General features: G+C 33.1%; 1 protein-coding gene across 4 annotated transcripts in view; it reads right to left on the bottom strand.

Annotated features, from left to right (window-relative positions):
• The window catches only part of LOC118199566 (telomerase protein component 1-like), a 507,852-nt gene that overhangs the window by 464,227 nt on the left and 20,791 nt on the right, over positions 1-22,834 (bottom strand). For all 4 annotated transcript variants that reach the window (XM_085808431.1, XM_085808432.1, XM_085808434.1 and 1 more), the window contains 2 exons: positions 3,614-3,717; positions 3,386-3,436 (listed from right to left, as the gene is read on the bottom strand). In XM_085808431.1, the coding sequence (XP_085664557.1) occupies positions 3,386-3,436; positions 3,614-3,717 (155 nt within the window). The remainder of the gene's footprint in view (positions 1-3,385; positions 3,437-3,613; positions 3,718-22,834) is intronic.

Raw genomic sequence — 22,834 nt, 5'->3', positions numbered from 1 at the left:
TATGTTGCTTCAGGCGAGGTCACCTGTCCGGTCATGATGGCCGAATGTGGGAAATGTTATGTCATGATATTCCCTAATCCCCTACTGTGTGACGTATGCATTGCGTCAGCATGTGTTTCCCGCCTTCGGGAGAAGACGAGGACTAGATGGCGAGCGGAGCAGACGTCGTTCAATAGCTCATATATTATTTCATTAATTGCAATCCTAACGTAATCTATGTTTCTGAATAGTAATAAATGTGTGTTATCAACTATGGTTGTTGCCTTTCCCCACATATACAGTAATGAAATTTTCATATAATAAAAAGGATATTCCAGCTATCTTATTATACTCTGAAAAACTACAACAGCCCAAAATACTCTTACTTTATTTAGATTGTGGTCATATCTAAAAATATAAAGAATTATTGTATATCTATGGGTTTCACTCATAACACAAAATCAACTGATCATTTAAAAAAATCAAATTTATGAGTTATGATTTATGAATAGCAAATACTTGGAGCTCCAGTGAATGAAAATGGCAGAGATGAATTAATTCTTATAAAAATGGATGCCATTATCACCCTGGAGCACTCAAGATAGTCACTATCAATATTTTCATGCTCAAAAATAGCATCAACTTCCACACCACTTCCACTCCCCCCCCCAATTATTCTAAACTTTCATCATCTAAGCTCAATAATCAGTGCTGATCACTACATAAGATAAGGTCATAAATATATAATAACCTATTGATAAGGTCATAATTAATATACATAATAATATTTATGACTTTTACATATAAAATGTTCTATGTAATAGACATGTGAACCTTTTGGGATGAATAAAAATATGCTACAGTAAACCTGTTTTAACAAGATACAGCAAACACAAACAAAACATGCATAGTTGGTAATGGGTGGCTGAATGCAGACTGGTATAATAGTAGTGATACAAAAGAGGTAAAGTAACATGTAACTTCAGCAAACATATTCAGTTGATACTTGCACGTGAAATCAAAATGTCATATTTAATTTAAATGAGCAGATAATCTTTGATCTCTTGAACAGGAAATAAGTTATTTTGTTTGCATTAAGGGATTATTGATTTCAATGCCTAAAAGATGTGCTAAGTTTATTAAAATTAAAATTACTTGACATGAAATATTAGATTCATTACAGATATATATACAGTTATATACAGTTTATACACAGTTAATACAGTTTTAAACATTTTTCTAAGAAAATATAATATATATTTACTTTTATTTTGTGCATTTTATAACTATCATGTTCAGAAACAAAGACAGTTTTTTTAGAGTGGTAAATTATCTACCAATACAGCACACATCCTATATCATATAAAATACATATTCTTTAGTCCTTAAGCTTTTGTCCTCTATATATCTAACATGTTAGGAAGATTAAGCATACATCATTCTCATCCTGAATTTTCATACACATTTTTAAAATGATACTACTACTTACTACCATAAATGTCGTTAACATATTACTGCAAACATGAAATGTAGTTGTATTTCATCTGCAAGCATCACACACACACTATTAGATATATGGTTAGTTTTCTGTTAACTGGGTAGCACTAAGTGGCAGATGTAAACATTGGCACAAAATCTAACTAAATGGCAGCAAACCTAACATTGCATAATGCTTCATAAAAAGAATAACTATTTTATATAAAATGTCTAATGTAGGCAGTGCCACAGTCGTGTATGATGCCAAATTTGTGCGATTCTCTGGAGACCTTTTAAGACCAAACAAATCAGTGTGGACATGGCGAGAACAAAACTGTTCAGAAACAGCATTCTACCCACTTACACTGAAATCTGTTTTTAATTAAGAATATCAGAGAATTGCATAGAAATAAATATTGCGTATATTAAACATTATATATATTATGTTATTTGCCAATAGGCAAAATTTTATTGAATAATGTTTAAGAAATAGATGTGTTCTATGATTGTAAAGTTAACATTTGGACACTAGTGTATAGCAGAAATCACTTATGAAATTTAATTTGATTCCCATTTAAACATTTAGAGATGGGACATTTTTAGTGTTAGGCTGAATAGCTAAGCTAATTGAGGCTGAGAATAACTAACAATCTGATGATGCAGCTGAGACTCACATGTGACATAACAACAAACAACCAAGTCTTCACTGCACCATTAAATGCACACAGTCCTTTTGTTGAAATCAACATGAACTGCAGATACAATTTAGCTAACTAGAAACAAATATTACAGAAAATAATTTTGTGCATACAGTCATTAGGTTTTCATTGGAGCAGAAGATGTGTAAACTATGCAATGCCCTCCTTGGGATTTTAAACTCCAGATCTTATGACTCTGAGCTTAGGAAGAAATGCCTTTCAAGTGTCAAAAATATCTATTTTTGAAAACACATTTGAACCTCTTATTTCTTATTTCTAACAGTATCACAGCCTAGCCCTATTTCTTGTAACTGCATCAGTTACTTTGATTCCCACCTAAACATCTATATTTGGGACGGATCTTGTGTTGGGTCACATAATTAAGGTAACTGAGACTAAAATTAAGGTAACTGAGACTAACTAGCAGAACAGAGACTATGTGCTCATTACATTACTAAATATGCAGAGCATATTTGTCTAAACATGAATGCAGATGAAATTTAGCTAAGTAATATCACAGAAAGCAATTTCAATGTAAAAGAAAATATTCTGCTCTCCAAAAGGACATTAACTCCTTATTTTTCACGCCTATCAGTATGTCCTATTTCTTGCTATCATGACAATGCTTACCTCGAACCGTTTGGTTAGATATGAGTATGATAAAAACTAAATTATATATCATGCCTGGGGAAAAGTCCTGATGTAGTTATAAGGACATTTCTTATGAAACGTTAGCTATTTTGCAAGCATTATGGAATCAAATAACATTAGCCCTTTGCATGTTAATTACAATATTAGTGAATCCAGCACTGAATAAATGACATTTTTGGAGCTGTATTTTCATTTGGGTAAGCATAACATGAAATTCTACTTCCTGTAATATTTCTTGTTACATTACTCGTACATTTTCTAAATGCATAAAATTTAAGCATGACATCCCTGCATGATGGCTATTTCATAAAACTCAATAGTTTTCGGGATTATTACTGCTTTTTATAAATTTAAAAACAAGTACAAATTTTATACAGAAATGTTACCTTCAATTTTACTTATAAAAAGATGGTATTTTTACAAGATTTCATGAAAATTAAACTATCTTTTCAAGGGATTTAGTGCACGTTCATTTCTCATTTTTCATTACCATCAAAACTGAATTACTTTTCAATATCACAGAATAATTAAATATATTACACAACTGAATATTATTATGCAATATCTTAAATAATACTAACCATCAAACTGATCTTCACATTCTCGACTTATGCTTCTTTCATGAAAAAAACCTGCAAAAAGTTGCACCACTAGATATAAATCAGTAACATATAGACAATAATTACAAATATATTATAAGTTAAAGCTTTTTAAGCATTTTCCCTTTCTTTAACATAAAGCAAGATCACATAAATTCAGATGAAGAGGAAAGTAATTTGAATGTAAACAGAACAAATATTAATTCTTACGCGCAGCACGTGTTTTTTCCTTCTTTTTTTTCTTCTTAATGGGAATTGCCTCTTCAAATACAATGTGCAAAGGATCTGTCTTTATTTTTCTTTTTCTTTCTTTCCTATGTTTGAAACAGATAGAATTAATAGAAAATTCTAAAAAGGAAACCATAAAAACTACAATATTTCATGAGGTAGTCATCATAAAGAATTAGTCATTGGTCACATACTATACTTAGAAACATAACAAGTGATTTGCAGCAGATGACAGTCAATGTAAGTGTAGTAATACACAAAATCTTCAAAATGACTACTATTGATTTTTAGTCTACATATATAAATTCACAAAAATCTGTTAGTTTAGTGACTAAATATAAAACACAAGTAAACCGGTAAGTCAGGGCTAACTCTAGAGGTGGCAATATTTAACGGAACAACATTAATCGCCAATCTCATCATATACATCACCAATAGTGTATAACAGATGCCAGCCTATTACACTAGCGAATCATATCACTGCACATGCGTGAAGCGTTAGCCTCGCAGAACGGAGACGCTACTCTCATCAAAGTTATCAAAGGCTCTCTGCAGCATGTCTCACTAGTAATCTGAATTCCATCATTTATGTTACTTTCAAACTAACAAGCAAGGCTTATTTTTGGTAGCAAGAAGTTTCAAGTATCAAAAATCAAGTCAAGTACACAAAATCAGATGAATGAGGAGTCCTATGGTCAACAAATATATTGGTTCAAAACACTGCTCATAGATTAAAATTTCTTCATGAATCTTGTACTATATAATGTTTCTCTTGTATTCCCACCCTCTACCAATGAAACACTAGTTTTGACAATAGCATACAGAGCCATCCTGAATGACATTTAAGTGCAGACACACTCCTATTGGATAGAAACAGGCATTGCCTTATAATGAGTATGACTATCATGCACTTCACAAAGCTTGCAGTCATTTGCAAACAAAACATCATGTTTCAAACAGAAAGTACGAAGAAATTAAATTTAATTCTTTGAGGAAATTACCCAGTGAAACACCCTTATCTATTTTCATAGTCTTCAAATCTCATTAAGATTATGTTAATTTGTTAATTTGCAAATGCCAATATTTATTTCTCACGTTTATTTATCTAACCTTACAACTCAACAAATTTATGGAGCTGCCTGCATATTCTATACCATTAGGGGGGATAAAAATTACACAAAGTTTTAATTTAACAAAAACAAAAAATTATTTAATTAAAGAAATGCTATAAATAGCAAGTTAAGTATTTATAGTTTAGTATTTCTCCATGTGGCGGGATAGTCACATGGAAACCAAAAAGTTAATTGAAAAAAATTATGATGTTTAAGTCATCTTTATTATAAAAGGAAAGTTTGCTACAGGTGAAGATGAATGACAAACACACATACATAAGGCCATGGAAACAAGTTCAGGTAGACAGTTCTTGTATTGCAGATAAAGAGGTGTTAAAATAAACTGCGTTGATTTTTCTGCTTCATGGGAAATTTATCCACAAAGAATAGCTTCGTTGCAGACTGGTAGTTTTTAACAACTTGCACTTGGAATTCAAAAAGCTGGGATTAGATTCGTTGGAGCATGTTACAGATGACTACCACATCTTTGCACTCCAGTCACCTTACGCTGAATAGAAGACATAAATGAAATAGCAAGGTCTGTCCTTTTTGATGAAAGGATAGTTTGATATAATATGCGCTTAGTCATTGATCAAGTTTTGCATAAATGAGCACCTTATTACCTTCCATACTGGCTCCAGACTAAGGCAAAGGACAGGTGGTTAAGTCTCTCATTTTAGAGTTATCAACAATCGATTTGCATTCCTGTATCTATGATACTTTGTTCCTTCTATTGATCAATTAGTTACAATGAATTACCAAAAGGAATGGCTTGTTCTACGAGTACAATGTGTCTTTGAGATTCTACAATTTTCCTGAGAATATTACTCTTACCATTTCTGCAGAGTTACAATGATGAAGCTGATTTTCATCCAGGCTGAAAGAAGTCCTGTGCATCAGAAATGCCCATCTTATTTGTTTCAATCCCGCACTCAGTTCACAATACTCAGTTCTAAATAAATCATTAATGTTTAAGCCAAGTTAATAATTAAACATGAAATTTTTACATGTTTGCGATGATGCTATTTTTGGTCATAGATAATACCCATATGTCATGAGATCCTTGACCTGGTTTTCACAGCAGCATTTACTCTGTGCAGCATAATCACCTAGAAAATTGGAAACCTACTTACAAATTGGGTGCTTAACAAAAGAAAGTAGTTTCTCTTTAATCAGTGCTTGACTTAATCTAAACAAAATGGCAAATATAAGTTTAATGACTGTTCATAAATTTCAAAGAAATCATCAAATTCATGGAGGGGGGGAAGTCAGACCATCATATCAAGTCAAATTTTTTATCTTTGATTCTTTAATTGTAGCAAGCTTTGTACTTGTAGTAATCTTGTCATAAAAGGTAGAATTCCAGAAATTTTCATTACCTTTTTACAGTGCTTACAAGAGTTGCAAATAAAAAATTTGAGAAAATTAGTTTGCACAGGCTGATTAGTTTATCACTAATTTTGTTTCCAACTTCAGTAGATCTCAAGAGATGATACAATATTTACAAGCTATAAATGATTAAATCTGTAAAACTCTGTACCTTACAACGTGACCAATTTGTCACACATGCAAATCCAGAATACAACCAAATTTCATAACAAAAAGTGCACAATGTGTATCTTCATTGCAATACATAACAAAAGCAAACAAATATCCATGTCAAATTACAGCAATAAAAATATTTACATATATTTGAAAACAATATAGCTGTAATTGTATATAACACACCCAGCCAATCACATGGACCGAGCACCACTGTAAAATGTAATTTTCCATAGTTTTCTGTTACTTTTCATTGTTTTAGTACAATGTTACAAACGTCAAATTATATAATAAGTATTATATAAATGCATCTGAGTATGCTGAATTTTTCCAAGAAGTAAAGCAATCAAGAAAATATTAAATTGCTTGATAGGTATTGCAGAAATTTGCAATGAAAAATAGTTTATAAAAATATCTAATGAATATGATGTAATGCTGCATGCATTACACATTTTATTACATTGAGATGATTGATTAGTATATAGCTATTACAAACAGCGGCTTACCTGGAATTTAATTTTGGGCATGTATAAAGTGACCACATGTCCCAATTTTGGCGGGACAGTCACACTTTTTGGAGGACTGTCTCGCCGATTTTTAAAGATGTCCCACTTTTTAGAAATATCTGCATTTTTTATTTTAAATGCACTGTAAAAAATATAATACCTATTATTTATTAATTATTATAGTGAATATGAAGAAATAAAAATACATAAATATAAAATGCATGCAGAGTAAACTAAATTAGGCGATGTAGTGAGTTCGATTTACTCGGTGGTGTTCAATCATTATTGTTACATCTTGTAAAAGAATATGTATTGTTAAGATGGAAAACTTCGCCAAAGCCAGAGTGGCTCTCACATTGTAGAGGGAAGCACTTGCGCATGCGCGAAACAGCTGTCAAAGGTCATGTTTGCGAAGTTTGTACTTCTGTAACCATCTTAAGTGCGGACTGTCGTTAGACAGTGTGGTTTGTTATTTTCAATTTGACGTTCGACTTATTATTTGATTGACGAAGGAAGGGCAATATTCGCCACAGCATAACGGCCAATAAAGTAAAATTTAGTACTCTTTTTTAGCCTTTGTAGTAAATTATTTATTTATTGTATTCATCCATAAAATAAAAGATAGGTAAAAAAGAGAATGCATATTTAATGATGAGCTAAGCAAAGAATTTCCATTTATTAAAAAAAAAAAAAAAAAAAATAGACTATACGGTACGGATAAAATGCAACACTATGAATTTTCGGTCTCACATGGTGGAAAAAACGATATTACTAAACCCCTAGCGACAAAGAGGCACAGGAAATTTTTGAATAATGCCGCATCCTCGTCTAAAATGGAACAGTTTTTTTGCAGTGCTAGCTTTGGTAAGACGGAGGAACAGCTAGCATTAGTTGAAGGGCTATTTGCTTTTCACATCATAAACCACAATCAATTCAGATCAATGGATTGTATGTCGCAAATGATCAAAACATTGTACGACAAAAAATTTGCATGTGCAAGGACAAAAACTGAAGCAATTATTTGTAATATTTTTCCACCATGTTCGTTTTCACAATTGTAAATGAATTAGATAAATTCCCATTTATATCCATATATTCTGATGCTTCCAACCACAAAGATTTAAAATTATTTCCAATAATTGTTAGATTTTTTTTCCAGAAACAGGAATTAAAATTAGAGTATCAGATTTTGTTTCATTGCTGGGTGAAACTTCATAATTTTTGATTCAATAAGTACTATTTTAAAAAAGAATAATTTGAACAGTAAAACTATTGCCTATTGTTCAGATAACACTAATGCATATTTTGGTAGAAAAGCTAGAAGAGGCATCAATAACGTTTTTATGAAACTTAACGAGTATATGAACCAAAAATTATTAGAGCAGGTTTTGCCGCACACATTCTACACAATATTATTCAAACAGCATCTGATTTACTTCTAATTGATGTTAAAAATATTATGACAAAAATTTATCCCTATTTATATATATATACTGTGTGAGTTGAAAGTTTGAAGGATTTTTGTAAAAGTGCAGAAATCGAATATCGAAGAATTCTTGGTTACAGCAAAATACGATGGTTAGCTCTTTTACAAGCCATAGAAAATATTTTAAAAAGATATGAACCATTAAAATCATACTTTTTTATCACAAAATAAATGTCCAACAATATTGCAGCTCTTTTTTGAAAATGACACATCACAAGTTTGGCTTCAGTTCATCCACAACCAAGCTACATCATTTCACAATGCTGTGAAAATTATTAAGGGGGACAAAATTTCAATTACGGAAGTGTCAAATGAAATCAATAATTTAAAAACAAAACTGCAAGAAAAAATTGATAACAATTACATTCTTTTAGCTATTTGAAAGGACATCACTAAGTTGGAAGAACAAGGTGCCATTAAACGACCAGATTTTCTGAAAGAAGTCAGAAATTTTTTAAATAACTGCTTGGAATATCTTGAAGAATGGACAGTTCAATTCGAGGATACTGAAAATTTTTATTGGGTGACATTAAAAAAGGATATTTTATGGGAATATGTGGAAAAATCTTTTGAATATATTAGTAACCATTTTCCGAAAAATAATATTTGCAAAAATGATCTTTTTGATGAAACGCCATAGGTAAAAAGATGCGTTACTGATGAAAAAATTAAATGTTGGTTACCTGCAAATATGAAAACAGACAAAGCTCGTACGGAGTTATTCTTTCATTTTAAACAGAATAATATTCCTTATCGAAATATTTTGAAACTTGTAGAATACGTGCTCTCCCTTCCACGAACAAATGCAGCAACACAACGTGTTTTCCCTAATATCAATAAAATATGGACAACTAGAAAAACGCAGTTGAACATTAAAACTTTAAAAATCTATATCAAGTGCAAAATATAATTTGACCAATTCATGAGAAATTTCACATTTGTAAGGAATGATCTGAATCGATTGCCAAGTATTCACTTGGATCAGAAATATGACTGTGATAGAAAATCCTATTTTTTAAATAAAAAAATTTAATTAATTAAAAATCATAATGTTCAAATTATTGTTTTTACAAATATTTTTATAGTTACCAATAATAAGTACATTTTTGTATATTTATAGACAAGTATATGAATGTATACAGTAAAATATTTTTTGAATAATTGGTCTGCTTTCATAACTAAATTATAATTCTCATTTCATCCCATTTATCCCACTTTGTCTCAATGAAAATGTTGTCACTTTAGGCATGCAATCACCATTATAATATCAACTACCATTGTGCAATTTTTCTTATTTATAATTTTGCCACTTGAAAATTGAATTTAATCTAAAATGCATATATTTGCATAAATATCAGGCTATTTATGTACATAACACAACATTAATTTAACTGTAGTTTTATTATTACATTATTAACATTAAAAGCTTAATAAAATACAATCAACAATACAAAAATACTTACATTAGTTTATTAAATCAGATATTCCTAAAAATAGTTTCTTAATTACAATAAATCACATATTAGTACTAAAAACATGAAGCTCAGTATTTGCATGCAAAGATGTTCAAAATGTCCAAGTGCATATTAAGGCATGCAAGGACATGCCACGGAACAGCTGACTGCACACTTTCCAGCAGCGTGATACACCAAAGCACACACATCATGAAGATGAGCAACTAAGCCACTTTTAGTAATAACGAGGTCTTGACAGACCAATTCCTTCAGATTGCCTCATAGAAAATCCAAAGATGGCAGATCTGGCAACCATGACAGCTATAAAACCAGACCCTCATGTCCAGTCATGCAGCCTGTATATTCTATATCCAGCCAATCACATACAGGAGTGCTGAAATGTTACAGAGCTCTATCAAGTTGAAACCCTAGGTCATGTGTTATTGCTAATGGTATATCATCAAGGATATCGGTTAATACTTCATTGAGAAACACCAAGTATGAATGTCTCGTGAGCCATTCATACAGCAGATATAATCCAATCACGCAATTGCCTAGTATGCCAGCCTACACATTTACAGACCAACTGACTTGGTATCTTTGCAGGCAGACTGCATGAGAATATGACTCTGACCACATAATGGCTGTTGCGACTCCATCACATGTGCATTTCATTTATTCACAAGATATGTGCAATGAAAACGTTATTGGCTTCATGTTGCTGCAATAGCCATTCACAAAAATCAGTGTATCGCTGTAAGTCATATGGCTGCAGAACTTGCATGGTTAGTTTCTTCCACTCTAAAAGTATTGCATCTTCGTGTGCTGATGTAAGTATGCCATGCATTCTTTTACCAACATTGTGGATACTGTGTGTCAGGTGGATTCTTCCAAAATTTCTCAGTCTGCAGATGACTTTGGCATTGGGAGGACGCCATGAAGGATAGTGAAGAGCATACTCCTTACCAGTTCTTAAGGCATTGCCATTACATTGGCCACAGATAAAGTTCATGTTGCAATATTCATGAACGGAATACATTACCACTCCACAAAGATTACCAAAAGCCACTAGTAGCAGGCTTTTAAGTACGATTCAAACGATGGCTTAATGTCATTCCACAGAACATGTATGCATGCCTTGATATGCATGGTGGACATCTTAAACATGTTCCCATGTAAATATAATGCAAATATTGATGCTCATGTTTCCAATACAGTGTTTTCCCTTGCACCCGATATGATGTCATACTTTTCTTTCACATTTATCTCAAAAGCTATGAGTCGTACTGCTACAGTTCTTTCGACATTTTTTTATGCATTCTAAATAAGGAATCTGGGTGTGCAGAGTTCGGGAACTCTTGATGGGACACTCTACAGCTATGCATTAACATGTCATCAAGTTTTTCAAAAGTTCATAAATATTACAAAAAATCATTTTATTACAGGCCTCTGCAGCTTCTTTCAGATAAACTATTATGCTGTTTATGCAATTTTCGTTACCAAAGTTGATATTCAAGACTTAAAACATCAATATTATAATCCAACAAACTAGAAGAATAGATATTTAAAAGTATTTGAGTTTTTCTTCATATTAAGATTAGAGAGGGAATTTATTCTTTTTGTATTTAGAATTTCTTTATGTTTGATAAAATGTTCTTTTAGGTGTAAACTCACACCATCCAAGAACTAATTAAAAACTGATATTTGAAAATAGTACTTGGTGCATTCATTTATAATAACAAAATGACATGTTTGCTTGCTTGCCCGTCATAGCATAACAATTTTGATTCTTCTTCATTTATTCATTTCAGAACTGTGGCTGACTCTGGAAAAAAAATGTACTGGAAACTTTTTCTGAATTATAACAATCTGCTTGCAATTATTTCTGTTGATATACCACCAAATATATGAATTTCTACATTGAGATCTATCACAATCAGCTGTAAAATCCTACTTAAGGGCAACATATTTGAAAATATTTTCGCAACTAAATGTAATGAAGTGGCCAAATCAGAACATTTCAATGAACTCAAACACATATAACCCCCAGAAGATGATTCTTTATAAAGCCAATCCTCTATTATTTCTAGTGCATGATCCAAAGGTTTCAGTACTTCCAGAATAAACATGATTCATGTCTTTCTATCTAAAGAGTGGGACAAAGTTTCTTTAGATTCTTTTCTTGAAGACAGGCACACATTTTCTTGCAAAAACGAATTTCTTTATGGAGTGTTTGTGAAAGAATAACTTTTTTATCATTCCCATGCACTTATGAATATCTTTACTGTGATATGCATCAGAAATCGCAAACTGATGGAATAAGAAGCATAATGCACATGCAGTGCTTAAAGATATCTTTTCCTCACATTAACCTGCATTCCATCAAATATCCCAGACATGGCTGTGGCATCATAATAGCCTTGACTCTCTCATGTACAGTGTGATTCAAAATGAATATAGTGATGACAAACGGCTATAACTATTTAATCAAAAAGAATTTATCGATAAGAATTAAACACAATGTAGAAGGAAGTTCAAAAATTTGTTTACATAATTTATAAATGACTCAACTTGATAACACTGACAGTATGTAAGTGGTAATTCTTTTCACACCATACATTTGGAAGCATATCTGGAGTCAAGAATGCAAGCACATTAGAAATGAGCATTTTAAATTCTGGAATTGTTTTTGGCATAGGGAGCACATACACCCTGTGATTTCTTTCTCTGGGGTTAAGTGAAAGACCTTGTGCAACCCAAGATCACTATTTTTTCTGATTGTGAAAAGTTTACATTTGTGCCCTCTTGCACATGCCAAAATCATTAATCTTGTTTTCAAATCTTTGCCACCAGTTGGGGGTCTTTTTTACAGAGGTTATCAAGTTATTTTGGGGCACAAATTGCCAGAAAAGAACAGTTTTGCTAGCATTATAAATTTGTTCTGGACATGACCTTTCCCTATGAATGAGTTTGATGAATTCATCTGTAAACCTTGTTAACTGCTTCAGTATGAATTGAAGCTTTTTCGGCCGCAATTTTTAAATGTCTTATAACAGGGTTTCCCGAACTTTTTTAGTTGGTGACGCACTTACAGGTTTAGTATTTTGTCACGCCACCCTAGTCATGTTCAACGAAGTGTTGTACAAGGTTTGTGCTTTACAACCTGTTTACTACATAGTGTCAAAGCAAATCACAACACTTCATTAAATACGATTCAATATTGATACTAGTGACCAGGCACAGAAATGAAAACAACCACAATCTGAGACTCATATAGGCAAATATTGAACTGATACACAAGAATAATATATTATCATTATTAAAAAAATAGGAAAAAATCAATTGGATGGGTCAGCTTGCTGATCTCCACAAAGTTTTTCAAAGCTAGGGATAAGACCTGACACTGCCACACTCATTTCTTTCTCCTCGTTGATCTTTGAACAATATTTGCTCTTCATTAGAGCTACAGCTGAAAATCTGGTTCCATCATAAATATGATGTTGTAAAAGGAATGAGAATTCTTAAAGCTTTGGTACTTAGAGGTGGATATTCATTTTTGATGATGATTCAAAACTCCACCAAGTCGGAACAAGCAAATTTTGTTTTAAGGCTGTTAGCACAAGAGAGTTCAATGAGACTTTCTTCTTGTGAAGTGAATTCTGGTGGAGCTTGAGCATGGAAAGGATTTGGGATTCCTGGATATTTCTAAGGTGTTCCATAAAAAGAAACTGCAATTTTTGAGAGACAATGAGCTCATTAGAGGACATGTATTTATGCAATTCAGGGAAAGAATCCTGCTCGCTATCCTCATTCATTTTTCTTATCTCCAACTGCAGTTTTCTTCTAAATGCCACAATCCTCTCCAATAGTTTCAAGATATGCATATTACTGCCTTGTACAGACACATATAAGGCATTCAGTTTGTCAAATACGCTAGTTTTAGTAAAATGTTTAGTTCGAAAAGTTCTAAAGTTTGAGTGTCTTTCCTCTTGCAGAAAAGTGTGGAATTCTTGATGTAGCTCGAATGCATGCCATAAGGCATTTCCAGGAGAAAGCCATTGTGAACTGCAGTAATATAACGGTGTTCAGCTCCCATGGCCATGCAGTTTATTTAATAGTTTGGTTTTCAAGCAGCTTAGTTTTTGTGGAAATTATTTTGATTAATTGACAGAAGGCGCTAGCGTTGCGTGTTAACGTGACGCGACGTGCCTTCTGAATTTCCTTAGACGCTCTACCGGCAGTTTGATAGATGAATGTCTGATTCTTCGCACACTATTTTATTTGGAACACTTCAATTCCTATTTAAAAGATTTCGATTTTGGATTATGAAAGCATATAGATTTATTTGTCAACTGAACCACCATGTTTGATTAATGATCTGTAAATATTGTACATATTAAAAGTTACATTTTAAAGTGATTGATGTCGATTTATAGATCTTAGAATATTTTGAAACAGCTGGTGCATCGGCCGGGAAGAATTGGATTTAGCACGTTGCAAGTGTGCGAAGTCAGCAAAAGGTAAGGCTAAATTTTCTAATTTGTAGAGTAACTATGGGCGGAAGAGTCTGTTGCTAAATTAAAATTGAAAAGAAAAGTTATCAGGACCACCGTGTCTAAGATTCTAAAAAACATCGAATCGGAGTTGAATAAAGAAGAAATTGATACAAATTCATTACAAGAAAGTTTAGACCAATTAATCACGAAATCGAAAGCTCTGAGTGAATTAGATGCACTGATAGAGCGTGACTTGAAATCAGAGGCAGAAGAGTTTAAAACAGAAATTCTATCTTGTATCGAATACGAAGAGAAAATTCAGTTATGGCAATTCAGAGCAAATAAAAAATTGAAAGAATTAAATAAACTAACAAATTCAGATAATAAAAACTCTCTTAACGAAATTAATTCTAAAATCAAAAGCAATAAATGTACGAGTCTGCTAAAATTAACCATCGCTAAATTCTATGGAGATTATACCCAGTGGACAAGTTTTTGGAACTCTTTCAAGGTAGCAATCCACGATAATGAATCTTCAACAAAGATCGAAAAATTTAATTATTTAAAATCGTACTTATGCAGCAACGCTGCAAACGCGATAGAAGGTTTTTGCATTTCAGAACCAAATTACAATGAAGTTGTCGAAATACTTAAAAACAGGTTTGGCAGAAAAGATATAATTATAAACTCACATATGCAAAAACTCCTGAATCTTACCCCAGTAACCAAATCCAGTGACACTTTAAAACTTTGTGACACTACAGAAACTCAAATACGCAGCTTGAAATCATTAGAAGTCACACCGGATAAATACAGTTATATGTTGATTCCAGCCATAATGTAAACTCTGCCATCTGATAATACCTTAGAATTCAATCGTAAAACAGATTCGTCATCTTTTTTTAATGTTGACGAATTATTGCAGTTTGTTTGTTCAGAACTGGAAAGTCGCGAGAGAAGCCATCTTTTGCTCTCCACTCATAAATCAGAAAGCACTTCGTGTGTTTATAAAGAGAAGGGTGGGAAAGGGAGTATCATCCATTCCACTCAGCAGCTGCTGGCGCCGGTTAAAGAAAACAAAACTACTAATTACTGTCTGTTTTATAATACATCCAAACATGTTACTGAAGACTGTGAATCACTGACAGTTGATGAGAAGAGAAATTTATTACGTAAACATGCCAAATGTTACCTTTGCCTGAAATCAAACCACCACATAAAGCAGTGTCGAAGCGATCTCGTCTGCTCCAAGTGCAGAGGTCGACATAACCGTTCAATATGCTTTCATGCTGAGAAAGAACTAAATGAAAAAATTAAAAGTATAGAAGATTCGCATGTTCTTTCAGCATTCTCACGCGGCAAAATTAAAACTATTTCACTTCAAACTTGTTGCGTAACACTTCGAACAACTACACAGTCGGTTTTAATTTTTTTAAGAAATCGCGGATAAATTGAAGCTTCCTGTTATTCGAACAGAGACTCTTTCGGTATTTACGTTTGGAAATAAAACACCCATTAGAAAAACATTTGACGTTAAGATAAAATTACAGAACAAGGAAACACCGAATTTGAAAATCGAAATTGAAGCTCTCGTGACTGAACAAATTTCAAGTTCTGATTTACCACCTCCTAATCTTGATAGACACATTTTAGGCAAACAGTTAGAAGGTTTACAACTCGCAGATTCTTGGGATTGCAAAGAAAAAATTACTCTTTTGATAGGAGCTGATCATTATTATGATATAGTGACTAGGAAACTTAAGCGTTTAAACAAACATTTAGTAGCTGCTGAAACGTTATTCGGTTGGTCTCTGCTAGGTTACACCAAAGGTACAACATATAATTCCACAGCCTTTAATATCGTAGTTGAGGAAGATATCATATCTGACCAGATAAAGAAATTTTGGGAGCTTGAAAGTTTAGGTATAAAACCTGAAAATGAATCATCCAGCCCATTACGCAATACCATGATGGAAAAATTCGAATCGGAAATTTTATACAAAAATTCTCGTTACAAGGTTAGGCTGCCATGGAAGTCTGATAGACAATATGAGTTACATGACAATAAAGCGATTGCGCTGAAACGATTTGAGAAACTTGTAAAGCGATTTCAGAATAACCCTGAACTCTTTTATTCATACCAAACAGTTCTACAAGATTATTTACAATAAAACATCATTGAACCAGTTCCAGACACTGTTGATAGTGAATCTCAAATCATATTTTATTTGCCTCACAGAGAAATCATTCGTAGTGATCGAATTACTAGTAAACTACGTATCGTATTCGACGCATCTTCACATGGACCTGGTGAAATCTCGTTCAATGACTGCTTGCATATTGGTCCAAATTTGTATCCTGACATTTTTGAACTTCTATTAGCCTTCAGGCTTCATTCTGTAGCATTTACAAGTGACATAAAGCAGGCTTTTCTTCAGATAGAAGTAGATGAGGACAGAGGTGTAACGCGTTTTCTGTTTACTAAAACCCCATTCGATGATCCACAAAATTTTATAACTTATCGGTTCACACGTGTGTTATCTGGCGTAAATAGCAGTCCGTTTTTACTGGCTGCAACCATTAAACACCATTTGAAACAATATGAGAGAACCTACCCTGCCACTTACCACCACAATTTCTAATTTTCTAAATGATGATTCTAAATGAATTTCTAAATGATCACATTTATGTAGATGACATCATTGGAGTACACCAAAATGTTGAACTTGTTTTCAATACCAGTTTAGAATGCGTTAACATTTTTAGAGATGCTAGTATGATTCTACATAAATGGCACACCAATTCTCAAGAACTGCGCGAATTATGGATTAAAGAAGGTATTGAATCCGAGGAATCTAGTCATGTATCGGAAGCTAGAAATCCTCCACTGAAAGTGTTAGGAGTCGCTTGGGATAATCAAAGTGACATAATTTACTTTGATGTAAAATATTTGATAACATTTCTATCAAAACAAGTTAATACTAAATGTTTTCTCCTACAAGCAATAGGACGAATTTTTGATCCTATAGGTCTATTACCACCATTTGTACTTCAGAGTCAAAATCTTATTGCAGAAAATTTGGACACTTGCTTTAGATTGGGATGATGAACTACCAGACAATTTATGTTCTGTTTGGAAAACATGGTGCAAAGAAGTTTCCAATTTAGACGAAATCAGTATTCCACGATATTACTTTTCTGCAAATTCGTCTTCTGCTTTATTACTGCGATATTCGTTTCCTGCTTTATACTTTCTTCCACGATATTACTTTTTTCGGTAACAGTGAAGTGGAAAAGATTGAACTGCATTGTTTTTCCGACGCTAGCAAAAAGGCGCATGGTACAGTGGCGTATCTCCGTATAATTACTAGCAATGAACAAATATTTACGGTTTTTGTTGCTTTAAAGACTACAGTAGCGCCTTTAAAACCGCTCACCTTACCTAGTTTGGAACTGATGGGAGCACTTTTATCAACCAAACTGGGCACTAGCATCACTAAAGTTTTGAAGTTACAACTTTCTTGTTTTTTCTGGACTGATTCGAAAATCACACTTTTCTGGATAAAAGACTGTGCAAAGAAATTTAAGCTTTTCGTTAAAAATCGTATTCAGGAAATACAAAATTTAACATCCCCAGAAAATTGGCATTATTGCCCCGGTAAATGTAATCCCGCTGATTTGGCTTCGAGAGGAGCTAAACTTCATGATTTGAAAAACAATCCTATCTGGTTTCAAGGACCAGAATGGCTTAGAATGTCGTCTGAATTGTGGCCTGAACAGAATGAAGAGAAACCTGTCACTGAAGAAGAATTAGAATAAAGCAAGAACATTAATGATATTTACAAATTTGTGTGCACAGCAGTTGAAGAAAGGCTTATAGACATCTCAAAATATAATAATTTAAGAAAATTGTTGAGAATAACTGGTTGGATAAAGAGATTCATCGGTAAAATTAGGAAAACAAACTATCTGACAGGTCTATTAACGACTGAAGAAATAGAAGATGCCAAAAATTATTGGATTCGATCTGAACAAGAACGTTTTTATACCAAAGAAATTGAGTCTCTGAAGAAAGCGAATAAAGTCAAAAAGAAATCATCCTTATATCTTTTTAACCCATTTTTAGACCAGAACGGGATACTGAGAGCAGGTGGAAGATTAGAACATTCTAGTTTGTCACATGACGAAAAACATCCGGCAATTCTTTCAAGAGACTCCTGGCTAACGAATTTGATTGTAGAAAGTACACATGTTAAAATGATGCATGGAGGAGTAGCAACGACCTTAGCTGAAATTCGAAGTCGCTTTTGGATCCCAAAAGGACGTCAATTTATCAAGAAAATAATAAACAAGTGTCTTATTTGTAAAAGATATTCATTGAAATCTGCTGACCAGACCACTTCTCAACTTCCAGAAGATAGAATCAATGAGACACCACCATTCTACGTGTCTGGCATCGATTTTGCTGGACCGATTTACGTAAAAAACATCGAAGGAAGCCAAAAAGCCTATGTAACATTACTTACATGCGCTATCACTAGAGCCATACATCTGCAACTTGTACCGAATCTCTCTACAGATTCTTTCTTGATGGCATTCAAAAGATTCACATCTAGGAGAGGCAATTGTCGAGTAATTTATTCGGACAACACGAAAACTTTTAAAAAAGGAAAAAAGGAACTCGAACATTTCTCTAAACTATTGTCAAATGAGAAATTCCAAGATTTTCTGACGAATGAAAGAATTAGTTGGAAGTTTATAATAGAAAGAGGGGCTTGGTGGCGAGGCTTCTACGAGAGATTAGTAAAATCAGTAAAAGAGTGCTTAAGAAAAATTCTCGGTAAAGCTTTACTAACGTTTGAAGAATTGTCAACGGTTTTAGCACAAGTGGAAGCTGTTTTGAATTCTCGTCCTTTGACATATGTATACAATGAGCACAACGAACCGTTGCCACTGAAGCCAGTCAATTTTTTGATTTTTGGAAACAAAGATTCTACATTACCTATCAACTTTAATTCCATCGTAAAAGATGGCTCTAACAAGTCCTCTCTGACCAAAAGAAAGATTTACCAAGACTTATTGGTTAGGCAATTGTGGACTAAATGGAAAAAACAATATTTGATGGATCTTCGGACAGCTCATCAATTAAAAAATCCTAACGTTTATGATGATCTAAAAGTTGATGATCTTGTATTAAATGAAGGCAACAATAAGTGCAAACTTTTGTGGAATTGTGGTAGAGTGATAAACGTTTTTTGTGGTCATAACAACAAAGTTCGTTCTTGTGAACTAAAAACTGCTGATGGAACAATAATAAAACGACCAGTTCAATTATTATATCCTTTGGAACTTTAAAAACATTTTTATTGTTTAATAATATGAATATGATTGAATATGTTTTATGCAATTGTTTATTTTGCTAATTTAATTTCATATGACTAGATTAGGAATAGTTTAGATTTACTTAAGTAGTGTCAAATTATATTTGATGATAACATACCATTTTTAGAATTTAGTATAGTGATTATAATTTGAATATATTTTCTATTCATTTAGTATACTTATCAATTGTTTTATAATTATATGTTAAAATACTTATTGATATAAATTTGATTGTTGTTAGATTAATGTGAACTCTTGACAGAGTTCAGGTGGGGAGTGTGTGGAAATTATTTTGATTAATTGATAGATGGCGCTAGCGTTGCATGTTAACGCGACGCGACGTGCTTTCTGAATTTCCTTAGATGCTCCACCGGCAGTTCGATAGATGAATATCTGATTCTTCGCACACTATTTGATTTGGAACACTTCGGTTCCTATTTAAAAGATTTCGATTTTCGATTATGAAAGCATATAGATTTATTTGTCAACTGAGCCATCATGTTTGATTAATGATCTGTAAATATTGTACATATTAAAAGTTACATTTTAAAGTGATTGATGTTGATTTATATATCTTAGAATATTTTGACACAGTTTTTATGTAGTTTACTACTTCTATGATACCTACGAATACCAAATTCAATTCACAGCTCATCGACTTCGATGCAAAAACTTCCCAGTGGTGATGCAATGTGTTCACATAGCATGTGGTGCTCGCAATGAGCACTCGCGAGAACTCCTGTCGATGCGACAATTGAATGCGGGCTTCTGGAAATCTCTCGCGTCGGCTAGCAAAGAATTCGCTGTTGCCAAACCCAACCCTAGGTTCATATACAGAGGAGAGCGGTGTTCTCGGTTTCAATGCTACAACCTACGAAGCAATTTAGGCGACATACGTGATTTGAATTTGTAAAAGAGTAAACAAGAGCACCTTGCGGCGCACCTGTTTACTCTTCATGGTGTCCTAGGCGTCGCAGCGCATACTTTGAGAACCCCTGCCTTATACCACAGCAAATTTTTAATGTGGTTTACTAACCTGTTGAATACATGCACTCAGTTTTCTGAAGTCCGTTTCCTCATAAAATATATTAGCTTCAACTATTACTATTGGACCTACCAGGCATACTACTCACAGGCATATCATGTCTGTCACGCTGTCTCACCCATTTAATTATCACTTTATCATAATCATCACTTTTAGTTACTTACATTTTTTTTTCTTTTATTCATTGCAAGTAGAGTGTCATAATCCAAAATAAAAATATAAAAAAGTTACTTCTGCTTCTCTCCCCTTTTTTCAGGTTGTTGACTTTCCAATATTCTATTGCTGATTTTTCATCACATAATTTTGAGATGGATATGCCAATTTTTGCAGCAATTCCATTTTTTTGCTTGACTGATATCGAAACACACTTTCACTTCACAGATCCTGCTGCTGTTTCAAAACTAGAAACTCCTTTCAGCATAATCAAAGATTCATACTTTAGTATTAGCGACAATAATAGCCTAGAAAAACAATAAACTAGATCAAATTGGAAAGTCAAGGAACAGCGCAATTTGCTATGTTAACCCAATTTAAGTTCCTCGGAATCCAATTCTTTCTCTCTTCTTTACTACTAAATTAGCAAAAGAAAACCAGGATGAGCATTATCACACTCTAAACAAATGTCTTGGGTGTTTTACTTATGGTTTATGTCAGATAGAAAAATGCTGACCCCTACATAAACCCCCACTCAAGGTAGCAGAGAGTATGGCCATGGCCAATGTCAATCAGTATATTATCATTGGCCAAAATGCAATTCCCTAGCTAGCAAGTGTTTGAAAGTGACATGCAGGAATTTTAAGTTAGTTGGGAGAGAAATTGCTTTTATGACACACTGATTTTCTCTTGTGTCACTACTCTGTTCTCAATGCATAAATCTTTGCACCTATAAATACTTTGTTGCGTGAATGAATATGTGACAGTCTACCACTTACATTATCGATAAGGTCAATGGCAGAACATTTATGGTTAAGATTTTACAGCATCTGAAATTACATGTGAGTTTACAGCATTCTGGAGCCTATAAGACCCAAGATCAACAGTTTTTAAACACAATTATTGATTAAAAATAAACATTTTCTATAGCTCAATATTTTTCCTTTAGATGAAGTCTTTCTGCAATATATATCATGATCCTATGTCATGCATTAACTTATTGATCAACATTTTAAAGTGTATATGAATTTGTATGTCACCCATCCAAGAGATTAACAACTGTAAATTATGACTTTGCAGATCAACTTTGAAATGGTTATAGGAAAAGGGAGCAATCACTAAGAAAGAAGGTGGTCTATAACACATACTGCATTCGCAACCGCCCAACTGTATGATGGTTAGGTTAGCCTACTTGCGATATCAAAGGGCCCACGTTTGAATCCCAGAGAAAGCATGGTTGTAACTGTCCACATGATCATACGAGACAACAGTGACTGAATATCCCATGCCTCAAATAAAATGGCCACAACTTCTGACCTTGGTCATGGCCAATGCTGAATAGGGTAGTGCCGTGAACTTTGTGAAAAGATGGCCTGGTCAGCTTCAAAGTCACGTGATTTGACATCACGAAAGGCATCTGAAATTTTACCCTTCATGCTTCTCTGTGGACACTGTAAGCGAAGAATTCTTATGTTAGTTTGTGTACTTAACCTATGTTAGTATTAACGTTGCACTGTGTTTTTTCATTATTCATGTATTTTTTATTACTAAATTTGAGTTAAGTAATTTAAGTAAAGCAGTTATGCTGTTTTGGTTTTTAAGTTCACACTGGTAGTTAAGTTTACTTATTTCTTTAGAATTTGTTAATAAATATAGCTATCGACTTCTTTGTAGAGCTAAAATGAGTTAAGTCTACTTTCATGCCTGCACGATGTTGTGTTTCAGTCTGCAAATTGCATTATGTTAAAACCAGTGGATATGTACAAATATTCAAGTTTCCAAAAGATACATTAAAAAGGGATTTCTAGATAAAAAAAAAAAAAAATTCCGAGTAAGCATTGCATGTGAGAAATATTTTTTAAAAGATGATATCATTCGGTACAATTATTTATCAAAAGATGAAGGCATTGTTGTTTAAGTTTGTAAAGGACACCCTAAATTATAAACGATGCTTGTCCATGCATTTTTTCTGATTGTCCAAAATACTTATCTGATAATCTGACATCTCCGAGGATGAACAAAGAGGA

Source organism: Stegodyphus dumicola, chromosome X1, assembly GCF_044657685.1.
Source record: "Stegodyphus dumicola isolate Sdum_Otavi_A_Nest chromosome X1, ASM4465768v1".
Lineage (NCBI taxonomy): Eukaryota > Metazoa > Arthropoda > Arachnida > Araneae > Eresidae > Stegodyphus > Stegodyphus dumicola.
Note: the sequence above shows the minus strand (reverse complement) of the source record. Positions and strands in the feature narration are given on the sequence as shown.